Raw genomic sequence first — 13868 nt, forward strand, 5'->3', positions numbered from 1 at the left:
GTGGTGTATTAGAGGTACAGTGAAATTCCAAAAGCTGTTACTTAATAGAAATGAGAAGATTAACGAGGTCAGTATTGAGTACAGGAGTTGGGAGGTCATGTTGCGGCTGTACAGGACATTGGTTAGGCCACTGTTGGAATATTGTGTGCAATTCTGGTCTCCTTCCTATCGGAAGGATGTTGTGAAACTTGAAAGGGTTCAGAAAAGATTTACAAAGATGTTGCCAGAGTTGGAGGATTTGAACTCTAGGGAGAGGCTGAACAGGCTGGGGCTGTTTTCCCTGGAGCGTCAGAGGCTGAGGGGTGACCTTATAGAAGTTTACAAAATCATGAGGGGCATGGATAGAATAAATAGACAAAGTCTTTTCCCTGGGGTGGGGGAGTCTAGAACTAGAGGGCATGGGTTTAGGGTGAGAGGGCAAAGATATAAAAGAGACCTAAGGGGCATCATTTTCACGCAGAGAGTGGTACCGGTATGGAATGAGCTGCCAGAGAAAGTGGTGGAGGCTGGTACAATTGCAACATTTAAGAGGCATTTGGATGGCTATATGAATAGGAAGGGTTTGGAAGGATAAGGGCCGGGTGCTGGCAGATGGGGCTAGATTGGGTTGGGATATCTGGTCGGCATGGACGGGTTGGACCAAAGGGCCTGTTTCCATGCTGTACATCTCTATGACTCTATGACTCTATTTACAATTTCCTATCCGTGACTCTTCTTGGATATGTTAAATATATTTTCAGATGCATAGCATTTTGTCCTAATACTACAATGGATGCAAGGAATGAATTCTCAATTCAAATCGCACATGTTGCAGCCATAAAAAGTCACACTGAATGTAAAAAGAACCCGAGCAATTTAAAGTGCACTTGGAAATCAATGGTTCGAATTCAGTAAATATAAGGGTGAGGTCTGGTAGCTTGCAACAAATAACATGTTCCTAATTATTTTGTGGGACACTCTCCACAATGTTTTTTAGGGCTCCATGTAGAAAAAAAACTGAATGCTAATTATAATGAATAACTTTATTGGCATTTGCCAGTGGTGATAAGAGAACTTTTCACAGCAAAACAAAATTTTAAAGAACAGCTTTCTAAATAAGCTGCAAAAATGTTAATAACCGCAGTGACATTTTATAATGAACAAAATGCTTCCAGATGTTCTTCAGAATTTACTAGAGCATTCCAGAGACGCTGAAAAGATGGCAGCCTATTCTTGCTGAGAGACAGACACAAAGTCATTTGAAGTGATTAATAATTGGTGTGTGATACAAAAATTATTTCTTATTTCCGTGTGCTGCCAAAGTATGCCATCTTGCCAAATCCAACCACTGCAAAGTGCTTGGTTTATAATAACCCGACTCATGTATGCACTCTTATAGTTTCCAAATAAAGGGATTTTAATAAAGCGAATGCACATTAGATATTTCACTAGACAGCAGGCAAATCAATTCAAAAGCCTCTTTGTATTTTCAATAGAAGGCTGCCCTAATTTTAGAAAATGGAATGGAAAGTTCTTTTCTGACAATTGTTACAGCAGTTTCTATGTTCATGGAGGTATTGTAAGCCATCTCACTGAACTCTCAATTTACAATCCCTCTCCATCTCACTGACTGCACCCCATTCCTGAAACCTACAATAACATTAGCAATAACATTAGCAAATTTGCTGATGATACTAAGCTGGGAGGCAGGGTGAAATGTGATGAGGATGTTAGGAGATTACAGGGTGACCTGGACAAGTTAGGTGAGTGGGCAGATGCATGGCAGATGCAGTTTAATGTGGATAAATGTATGGTTATCCACTTTGGTGGCAAGAACAGGAAGGCAGATTACTACCTCAATGGAATCAATTTAGGTAAAGGGGCAGTACAGAGAGATCTGGGTGTTCTTGTACACTAGTCAATGAAGGCAAGCATGCAGGTACAGCAGGTAGTGAAGAAGGCTAATGGCATGCTGGCCTTCATAACAAGAGGAATTGAGTATAGAAGCAAAGACGTGCTTCTGCAGCTGTACGGGGCCCTGGTGAGACCACATCTGGAGAACTGTGTGCAGTTCTGGTCTCCAAATTTGAGGAAAGACATTCTGGCTATTGAGGGAATGCAGCGTAGGTTCACGAGGTCAATTCCTGGAATGGCGGGATTACCTTACACTGAAAGACTGAAGCGACTGGGCTTGTATACCCTTGAGTTTAGAAGACTGAGAGGGGATCTGATTGAGACATATAAGATTATGAAAGGATTGGACACTCTGGAGGCAGGAAACATGTTTCCACTGATGGGAGTGCCAAACCAGAGGACACAACTTAAAAATATGGGGTAGACCATTTAGGACAGAGATGAGGAGAAACTTCTTCACCCAGAGAGTGGTGCCTGTGTGGAATGCTCTGCCTCAGAGGGCAGTGGAGGCCCAGTCTCTGGATTCATTTAAGAAAAAGTTGGATAGAGCTCTCAAAGATAGTGGAATCAAGGGTTATGGAGATAAAGCAGGGAGAGGATACTGATTAGGAATGATCAGCCATGATCATATTGAATGGCGGTGCAGGCTCGAAGGGCTGAATGGCCTACTCCTGCATCTATTGTCTATTATCTATTGTTATCTATTACCTCACTGATCCCCACCATTTCTGATCCCTCACTGACCCTACCCCCATTCCTGATCCCTCACTGACTCCCCAGTCCTGGTCCCTCACTGATCCTACCCCCATTCCTCATCCCTCACTGACCTCACCCCTATTCCTGAACCATCCCTGACCCCCTATTCCTGACCCCTCACTGACCCCACCCCCATTCCTGATCCCTCAATGACCATACCCATTCCTGATCCCTCACTGACCCCACCCCCATTCCTGATCCCTCACTGAAACCCCCATTCCTGATCCCTCACTGACCTCACCCCTATTCCTGAACCATCCTTGACCCCCTATTCCTGACTTCTCACTGACCCTACCCCTATTCCTGATCCCTCACTTACCCCCACACCCATTCCTGGTCCCTCATTAATCACACCCATTCCTGATCCCTCACTGACCACCCCCATTCCTGATCCCTCACTGACTCTCCCTCATTCCTGAACCGCCACTGATCCCCCCATTTCTGAACCTTCGCTAACCCCCTCATTCCTGAACCCTCACTGATTCCCCCTATTCCTAATCCCTCACTGACTCTCACCCATTCCTGATACCTCACTGACCCCACCCCCATTCCTGACCCCTCACTGACGCCCCCATTATTGATCCCTCACTGACCCTACCCCCATTCCTGATCCCTCATTGATTCTCCCTCATTCCTGAACCATCACTGATCCCCCCATTTCTGAACCTTTGCTAACCCTTAATTCCTGAACCCTCACTGATTCCTCCTATTTCTGATCCCTCACTGATTCTCCCCCACTCCTGATCCCTCACTGACCTTACCCCCATTCCTGAACCTTTACTGACTCCTGCCTATTCCTGATCCCTCACTGCCTTCCCCATTCCTGATCCCTCGCTGACCACCACCATTCCTGAACCCGCACTGCCTTCCCCATTCCTGAACCCTCACTGATCCCCCCCATTCCTGAACCCTCACTGCCTTCCCCATTCCTGATCCCTCAGTGACGACCCCCATTCCCGATTCCTCAGCGACCACCACCATTCCTGATCCCTCACGGACCCCTCCATTTCTGACCCCTTACTGACCCCACCCTATTCTTGATCCCTCACTGACCCCCCCCCCCATTCCTGATCCCTCACTAACTCGTTATTATCTCTCACTGTCTCACTAACCAGCAATCTATCCACTCCTTCTCTGTTTCTCCACTGCCAATGTCTTGCTGTCTGATGCAATATTGTGCAGAGTATGATAGACCATGCTCATTATGGTGGACCTGAAGGCTATCACTCAGTGCATTCATGGGGCATAATTTGGTTGTGCCCGGGAAGATATTGATGCTATTTTTGACATTCAATGCCATGCTGTTGGGCTCCAATGACTATGTTTCAAAGGGAAGGGAACAGGGCACTGAAAAGGCTGCTCTCCAGGAAGCTGGAACACATACCTCTTGAATAATATTATGCTTATTCGTAAGACGTACATTGATGGAGTGGATGTCTTTATGGATGAATATTCCTCGCTGATCTGGGGCATCCAAATTGTTGTATGAATGTGGTCAATGATGTTTTGCCCTTGTGGGAAGCCAATTGCCCTTATTCTCTGTTTGTGGGAGATCCTGGATCTGCAGAGGTTGAGGTCCATTCAGTGGATATGACTTGAAGATGGTGACGGCTTTTTCATTGACTGGTGAAACCTGGTCACCAGGTCCAACAAAGAGCTGATCAGCTCTCAGCAGGCTGCAGGTATCTGCTGCCACTGTCTCATGTAGTAACCTAGGTCTGCCTTCACGCTGCTGTGTATCAAGCACATGCCAATTGGCTGTACACCCTGTTTTTTTCTGAGTGACGTCCCTTCTGGAGTTGCAGCTCTCTGCTGCCCCCTGCCTGATATTCGGCTCCTTTCATTGACATTCCATGTCTCTGCTGATGCCCGATCATTGCTGCTAGTAGGCCCACCCATATCCCTGCTGGTCCCTTCCTCACTGGTCCTGTCTCTTTGCTGCTGCCCAGCTCTTTGCTTTCCCATTCCACATCCCTGACTCTGCCTCCCTCACTTCTGCAACCCCCTCCACTGACACCACTTTTCTCGGAAACATGCAAAACCGTGAGATCGACTTTAAAATAAGAAGTGTGTAGAACACTATTGCCCTTAACTGAGCACTTTAAAAAAAGACACTGGTAACCTGAGATGCTTTAATTCATCTGCTGACTCACTGATGTTTTCATGAGTTTTGACCAACTGATTTGTCTTGATTTGGAGGTGCCGGTGTTGGACTGGGGTGAACAAAGTTAAAAATCGCGCAACATCAGGTTATAGTCCAACAGGTTTATAGCACTCCGAGACCTAATGCTTCCAATTAAACCTGTTGGACTATAACCTGGTGTTGAGCCATTTGTCTTGAATACTCCAAAACCACCCAGCTTTGCATTTGGCCATAACTATGGACGAACAGGTTAGGAGTGGTTCCATCCGCAGATTCCAAAACCCACCAAGAGTCAAGACCATTGGAACAAGAGAAGTAAAGAAATTTGAAATCCCAGTTATGAAAATGACCAAAGGAAATTTGAAGATTGTACAATTGCTGAACCCCAATGATCCTGACTGCAAAAGTTACGACAGAGCGAAATGAAGACAGATAACGTCTGTGCCTGTTTGTCTTAAATACGAAGGCAAGTAACTGTTGAGTTTTCCCAGTCATAAACTGCGTTCTCAGTTACCCAGCTTTGCCACATCTGGCGGAGTTTTATCTACGGATAGACAATTGTTAAAATCTGCAGTTTGTGAATATATAATGAATGTTTATATACGTTTCATCTGTCTGCAGAGACGTTATCAGTCCTTCTTGAGATAATTTGTAATCTGAAGAATGGTATTTAAACAAAGTCTTGCGTTAATCAAGCATCTTAAATAAACAATACAGCGGAACACCAGAACACATTCAGTAAACAATTCTGTGGGGGGGGTGGAGGGGGGGGCGACTTTTCAAAACTGCACAGCATGTTTAATAATTACATTTGTCATTTTAAAATGAAGGGGCCAATTTGCTTGTAGTTTTGAAATAATCTGAATTATATAAACTGTAATTGCAAGGAACTTTTTGAAATACTTTATATGTAGTTATCTTTCAAAATGGCCCACAACGGTTACTGTGACATCTTCAACACACATGTTGCTGAAATATTGTTGTTATCGATGGGCTTTTGGACATGATTAAAGATATTGTGAACTTCAACATCTGTAGATATGCCTATAAAATATCAATATTTGAGCTGTATATTATGATTTATCCTGCTAACTGAAAAGATGGTGTTTACACAACTGTGACTTTTTGCGCAGCATCATAGAAATTTAGAAGAAGCCATTTGGCCCAATTGGTCTACACTGGCTAAGTTAGAGCTATCTATTTAATTTTCACTGTCAGCCCCCATAGCCTGGTAGGTCATAGGTCCTCAAGTACACATCCGTGTACACTTCAAAGGAGATCATTGTTTCCGCTTCTATTATCACAACAACATCTGTTTAGATAACACCTTTAAATTTACAAAGTGTCTACCCAAGTGCTTCCCAGATACAATAAAAACAAATGAGACACAAAACAAGAAATTAGGGAGGTGACCAAATGATTGCCACAAATAGGTCTGTTTTAATGAGCCTCTTAATTGAAGAAAATCATATGGGGAAATACAAGGAGGAAATTTCTCGGTTTGGGGCTTTTGAAGCTGAGTTTTGGCACCTGTGCTGAAGCGATTAAAATTGGGGATGATCCAAGAGGCCAGAATTGGATGAAAATGGTCGTAGGACTGGGCGAGATAACAGACTTCGATAGGGCTGAGACCGTAAAAGGATTTGAAAACAAATGTGAGAATTTCAAAATTGAGGCCAGCAAGCAAAAGCTGGTTAGTGAACAAGATTTTGTTGGGGTGCTGACAGCTAAATTTGAATGACCCCAAATTTGGGAGCACAGATTGTTGGGGACTGACCAGGAGTGTCCTCATTTGGTCAGATCTGACGGTAACAAGGGGATGGCTGAGGGTTTCAGCAGCAGAGGAGCTGAGGCGTGATCGAGATATGATGAAATTATCGTGGTCAAAGTGGTTGAAAGGCCATCTTGCGATTCGGAATAACACTGAGGTTGTGAATAGTCAGCTCAAATTTGCCAGGTAAAGTCATGGAGTCAGGGGTGAGGGAGCAGTTTGTGGCAAGGACTGAAGTATTTGTAACTCCAGTTCAGGCAGTGAATTCTGGAACCTTACTGACTTCTGTGTGAAAATATTTATCTTCAGCTCCACTCCAATCTATCTACAAACTATTTTAATTCTATGTTTCCAGTTATTGATCTAAGGGATTGTTTTTTGTTCATTTGTGGGATGTGGGTGTCACTGGTTGGCCAGCATTTATTGCCCCTCCCTTCTTGCCCTTGAAAAGGTGGTGGTGAGCTGCCTTCATGAACTGCTCCAGTCTACCTGCTGTGGGTTGACCCACAATGCCGTTGGGGAGGGAATTCCAGGATTCTGCCCAGCGATAGTGAAAGAACGGCGATATATTTCCAAGTCAGGATGGTGAGTGGCTTGGAGGGGAACATGAAGGTAGTGGTGTTCCCATGTATCTATTGCCCTTGTCCTTCTAGATGGAACTGGTTGTGGGTTTGGAAGGTGTTGCCTGAGGATCTTTGGTGAACTTCTGCAATGCATCAGTTGTGGAGCAAATGGATGTTTGTGGATGCAATGCCAACCAAGCTTGCTACTTTATCCTGGATGGTGTCAAACCTCTTGAGCATTATTCAAGCTGCACCCATTCAGGCAAATGGAGAGTATTCCATCACACTCCTGACTTGTGCCTTGTAGATGGTGGACAGGCTTTGGGGAATCCAGAGTTGAGTACTCATCACAGTATTTCGAGCTTCTGACCTGCTCTTGGAGAATAAGTCCTTCCTATCCACTCCATCTAGATCCCCTGTCTCGAACTAATTTTATACACATCAACTCAATCTGCTTCTCCTGTTCCAAAGACAACAGTCCCAGCCTATCCAATCTTCCTTCACTTCCATAAGACTCCAGCCGTAATAATATAATGCATTCCCTCTACTGCTGTTACATTTCTTGGAAAGTGGATGCCAGAACTATATGGAATACTTTGTACGCAGTCTAGTTAGTGTTTTACAATGTAAAGGCCCACTTACTAGCAATGCAGTATTTCCTTGTCACACATTACCACTGGCCACGACAAATTCTGAATTTAAATTTAAAATATTTGCCAAACATCAGACTGTGTACAGCTCAATATCAAAAACAAGTCAGACAAGTTTTTAAGCCACCAAATAAGAACTAGTTTAGCATCTGCACAGCATTGTCTTAAAAAGTATTTTGGCCAAATAACGGTTACATTTTGAGAAAACACATTATTCACAAATTGTTGCAAATGCTGGTCTACAGCTCGAATCACTTGCCATGCAAACTGTTGATGCTGTGGCTTCTCCCTGGGTCATTTAGGGCTAATTGAATTCTCTTTTTCTGTAGACAGTGGGGTCGATTCAGACTTATCCTTTAAGAAATCTCCACTTCGAATATTGAGGGTTTTTGTCTCAAATATTAATGTGAGTGGCTTCAGAGAAAGAGACAAAAGGCTGTTTACCCCCATGGCAAGTTCTCTCTGACCTGTCTGTTTCACAACCAATATATTATACTGACAAACTGGGTTATAGGACCTGTTTCTGAAAGCATTGCTGACCTGGCAGCTTGTGCTCTTTGCAAGTGCAGGGAAATCGACATTTCAGGCAAAAGCCCTTCATCAGGAAGATTTCCTGCTCCTCGGATGCTGCCTGACCTGCTGTGCTTTTCCAGCACCACTCTTATCTAACCTCTGATTTCTAGCATCTGCAGTCCTCACTTTCGCTTCTTTGCAAGTGCACCAATTTGCTGCTTTAGCTGCTTGTAATTATTTTGTAATGGTCATCAGAAGAGCAGGAAGAATTTGATGATATCATTATGAGATAAGTATGTAATTGATGCCTGGGATGTGAGCATCATGAGCAAGTTCGGCATACATTGCCAATCCCTAATTGCCCTTGAGAAGGTGGTGATGTGTTTCAATCTTGAACTGCTGTAACTAATGCCGATATACCCACAGTGCTGTTAGGAAGGGAATTCCAGGATCTTGAATCAGCAGCATTGAAGAAATGGCGACATAATTCCAAGTCAAGATGGTGCGTGTCTTAGAGGGGAACTGTGGTGAAGATGAGGTTTCAGTAGGCCTGCTGCCTCTGACTTCATCAGTGGTAGACGTTGCTTTGGGATTGCTATTAAATAAACCTTGCCAAGAGCATTCATGTATATCTTGTTGGTGGTATGCTCAGCAGCTGTGGTGCATATGTGGTGGATGAAATGAATTTTGAGAGTGGTTGAAACTGCACTGACCATGCAACTGTGGAGGACAGGCAGGGAATAGGTTCCATTCTGGAGTCCATTCAAAGGCAGTTTGGACAATGGGGAGCAGTTCGCTACCACAGGAAATGTTCATATGTTGGCTCTTTAAAATTACGTTTTCATAAATGTGAGTGTTCGTAAGTTCTACATTCATAAATATGGACCCCTGTATTCCATCAAGTTCCTGACTTGTACCTTGTGGACAGGCTTTGGGTCAGGAGGTGAGTGATTCAGCATGGAATGCCCAGATTCTGACCTGCACTTTTATCCCTAGTATTTAGGTACTGGTCCAGCTTAGTTTCTACATTATGGTAACCCACAGGATGTTGTTCGTGAGGAATTACATTGAATACCTACTTGAGATAGCTAGATTCCCTCATTGGCAATTGTCATTGCTAAGAACTTGGGGAGGTGCCAGATTACTGGAAAATTATAAACAGTATATCATGTTCAAAAACGTTAGTAAGGATAAGCCCAGCAATTACAGACCAGTCAGTTTAACTTTGTTAATTTGGTAGCTTCTGGAAGCAAGTATTTTGGATAGAATAAGGCACATGGAAATGAGGTGGGTTGGATGGAAAGAGCCAGGATGGGTTTCTAATGGGGAAACAGTATTTAAGTAACATTTTTTCAAAAGTTAACAGAAATAGTTAATGCTGTTGACTTAATATGTATGGATTTCCATAAGGATACAGTGCGACACAACAAACTTGTGAGAAAAGTTATATGGAATAAAAAGGACACTTACAATATGGATAGAAAATTGGCTGAGAGATAAAAAAAAAGTGAATAATAATCAATGGATTTTTTTTGGCTGGACAAAGGTTTGTAGTGGAGTTCTCCAAGAGTCAGAATTGGAACTTTTGTGAATCTTGATACAAGTTAATGAGGATCTTAGTTTGTAGGGGATAATTTCAAAGTTTGTGAATGATATGCAACTTGGAAACCTTGTGAGCTGAGTTGGACAGTACAGAACTCCAGAAGGACATAGGCATGTTGGTGAAGTGGGCTGATAGGTGGCAGATGAAAATCAATGCAGAGGAATGTGACAGGATGCATTTTAGTAGGAAGAATATAGAAACCATAACATAAAGGGTTTCATTCTAAAGGGTGTGCACAAGCAGAGGGATCTGGATGTATATCTGCACAAATCATTAAAGATGGCAGGACCAGAGGAAAGATAGTTCATAAAATGTTCAGTATCCAAGACTTAATTAAGAGGGGCATAAAGAATAAAAGCAAGGAGATGAAACTGAACTTGTAAAAGACGCTGGTCCTCAGCTGGAGAACTGTGTAAGTTCTGGGTACCATATTGGAGATAATGCAGAATAGATTTACAAGAATATTTTCACTTATGAGGAGCAGAGAAGGCTAAGAGGAGATCCAGTAGAGTTTTCAAAACCATGAGGGAGCTGAATAGGTAGAAAATGTTCCTTCTTGTAAAATGATCATGAGCGAGAGGGCACAGGTTTAAAATGATTCCCAAAAGAAGCAAATGGGAGGTGAGAAAAGGTTTTTGCACACCCAGTCAGTGGTTTATGTTTAGAGCACATCATCTGGAAGTAGGGTTGAGGCATTCAAGAAGATACTGGATGATTATTTAAGCAAATAATATGCAAGGTTATGGGGAAAAAGGAGGAGGATGACCCTAGGTCACGATGCTCATTTGGAGAGCTGGTGCAGACACAATGGGCCACATGGTCTCCTTTTGCACCATAGCAATTCTGTTATTGTAATTGTTTGAAGATACTTGCCAATTATCAGCCCAAGTGTGAAGCTCCCCCAAGGAGTTGGTCTTATAGATGATCAATTCCAAAACTGACTATTGTATCCTGGCTCAACCAGAATCAGATAAGTTATACTTATAGTCAATAACATCAGTTTATATGAGGAATCTTGTTGATTGATAAGGAAAAAATGATAATTAAAAATCAGAAGTATAAATTTGGATTGTGGAGCAATGACTGACAGGAAGCTCCATTACATTTCACAATCTAATTTAAGATCCATTCACAATCATGCATAAGATTAGTAACATAGTATTTCTGTAAACATTTGGAATAACCATGAAAGATCATTCAGGCTTTTTTGTTGGTTAAAATTTGCTTTTGATGTGATTATTAAAGTGATTGTGCAGCTTTAAATTGCAACATGAATATGACACACTTCCTTTTGAATAATCTACCACAGAACAAATATATGTTCCTGTTCCCTACACCCTGAAATGACACAATGCATTTTAATCAGAAGTCATAATTCCTGACTAAAAGTATCTTCCCTGTTTATGAAGTATCTGAAATAATTATTAAATTTCTCATCTCTGGACTTTATAAATTTCTGCAGGCTTTTTTTTTAAACAATGAACCGACATTTGTTCAGTAATTATTTACGCTCTTAAGATTGCAACTGTAAAGGAAACAAAGCATCATTTTATTTTTACTGTCCAAACTACAGGTATGTTTCCTGCGCAATAGGATGTCCTTATGAAGGAAGCATTGCACCATCTAAGGTTGTAGAGGTAAGCTATACAGTCAGGGTTGTATTAAATATGGTGGGGGAACTGCCTCAAACAGTTACATTTGAAAGATAAGTGATTTGGAAAGAAGCTTGTCAGAATGTATCTCATTGTTGTAAGGTTTCTCATAGCTATTCCATCAGATTTAAAAATACCCAAAGTAAGAATGCAAGAGAAATTTAATTTACTCATGATAACTACAGTAAGGATCATGTTTAGAAATATGCCAATGAAATTGTCCAAATACAACAGCTCAACATGTACAGTAATTTACTGCTATTTTGTTTATCCAACAAGTTTTACAGCACCAGAGACTTTGTTCTTCCTTTGGTGGTCCCTTTTGAAGTTTATATGTACTCACACAGCTCATCCCCCATGAATTTTAGTAACCACACAAGGGTCTTGTACCTGGGATGTGAGCTATTTCCACATCAGTAGAGACTAACAGCATTATATCAGACCACATGGCATTCATTTTCCAAGACCTTCTAAAACTTGTACATGACTGGCAGCAAGCATGCACACATGGGAAGTGCATGTCATCTACCACATTGGGCACGACAAAAAAGATCCAGCCTTCACCTATACTTGAAATAAGCAGTACGCCATTGCCAAAGCACGAAGGTGGCTAATATCTGCTATGACTCCTTATTCCAATTTTGGTTTGCGCTACATCAGCCTGTCCCTGTAATGCCTAAGTGAAAAGATGTTATTTATTATCACCACCATGTTTCGACCAGACCCAACACCGAAGCCACATGATGTACAATCCTTTTCCCACGTTCTGACTCCAACTCCTGTTTGCAATTCTGAGTCCCAGCCTCCATCTTCAGACTCCTTCAATCCATATCTGAGGCCCAGCCTCCATTCCTTGATTCACTCACTCCATGTCTGAGGCCCAGCCTTCACTCCAGACCCACTTACTCGTGTATGCTGCCTGAACTGCTGTGCTCTTCCAGCAACACTAATCCAGAATCCACTCAGTCCATGTCTGAGGCCCAGTCTTCATTTCCAGCCCCATTCAATCCATGTCTGAGGCCCAGCCCCCAATCACTACTCTCCTAATCTATGTCTGAGGCCCTTGCTCCTTCTGTCTCTCAATCCTGATCCCTCTTTTAAAATCCTGCCTCAATTTCCCAGTATCCAATCATTCTGTGAGTGATAGTTACTTACCCACATTCCTGATGAAGACCTTATGCTCGAAATATCAACTCTCCTGCTCCTCGGATGCTGCCTGACCAGCTTTGCTTTTCCAGCACCATACTGTTTGACACTTATCCCACAATCCCTTACCTCACTACCAGAACCTCAACTTCATCGTTGATGGGAATCCATTTGCAAACTGTGACAACTTACTTACCTCTGGCTCCTTGCTCCTTGTTATGGAAAATAAGTCTCCCAAGCTTATTGATTTGTAACTTAAAGTGACGAATTATGTTCTCTAAATTGAATTCACCGCACAAAAGTGTAACAAAGTAACCAGGATGGAAAATGTATGTTTAACAGTGTCATCAGGCAACATATTTTTACCAACCTATGTTTTAACTATTACACAGATACACCATGAATGCAAAACAGATGTATTGCTGATAACTGCTAATTTGACAAAGTACTATTGAAGTAAATTAAGACACATTTTATAAATAACACAGGAACGCTACCCAAGAATGTAAGTGTGTTGTACCTACACTGTCCTAGTCTTGGTGTTGGCTCAACATTGTGGAAACAAAATTAGTAACAGAAATCAAGCTGGCATTTGTAGTGGGAGCAGCAATGGCCTGGACTTTTCATGGTTAGAGACAAAAAAACTGCAGGTGCTGGAATCCAAGGTAGACAAGCAGGAGGCTGGAAGAACACAGCAAGGCAGGCAGCATCAGGAGGTGGAGAAGTCAATGTTTTAGGTCTAACCCTTCTTCAGGACTTTCACTGGCCAGGCTGTTATTCCTCCAGTGTAGGTGGGAGTTGTGTCTGGCACCCTGCAGAATCCCCATTGTAGCACACGTCAAAGGAATTGCTTGGGAAATTGGGTTTCCTCACTGGGCAATTCCTCAATACCTAGAACTTGACAAAGTCTTCATGAAAATCAGAAACTTTGGATGGTTCCACTGAAGTTAACTGGAATAGTTACTTACTTAAAGATAGACTATTACATAGGTAATCAAACTGCTGAGTAACAATAAAACTGATCCCAGATTTACTTCATACAACTCTCCCAGACCTTTTACTGTGACCCAGTATGTTTCCCACCTCCCATGGGACCCTCAGTTAGACCCGTGCTCTGCCAGATTCAACCTGAAACTCTGGCCCCATTTTGTTGCCAGAATCGATCCCACCTACCCCAG

At 42.5% G+C, this 13868-nt stretch overlaps 1 protein-coding gene across 5 annotated transcripts in view; it reads left to right on the forward strand.

Annotated features, from left to right (window-relative positions):
• hmgcll1 (3-hydroxymethyl-3-methylglutaryl-CoA lyase like 1) overlaps nucleotides 1-13868 on the forward strand; it is a 110022-nt gene that overhangs the window by 34547 nt on the left and 61607 nt on the right. For all 5 annotated transcript variants that reach the window (XM_072560210.1, XM_072560191.1, XM_072560200.1 and 2 more), the window contains one exon: nucleotides 11466-11529. In XM_072560210.1, the coding sequence (XP_072416311.1) occupies nucleotides 11466-11529 (64 nt within the window). The remainder of the gene's footprint in view (nucleotides 1-11465; nucleotides 11530-13868) is intronic.

The sequence above is a fragment of the Chiloscyllium punctatum genome, chromosome 3 (genome assembly GCF_047496795.1).
Source record: "Chiloscyllium punctatum isolate Juve2018m chromosome 3, sChiPun1.3, whole genome shotgun sequence".
Classification (NCBI taxonomy): Eukaryota; Metazoa; Chordata; class Chondrichthyes; order Orectolobiformes; family Hemiscylliidae; genus Chiloscyllium; species Chiloscyllium punctatum.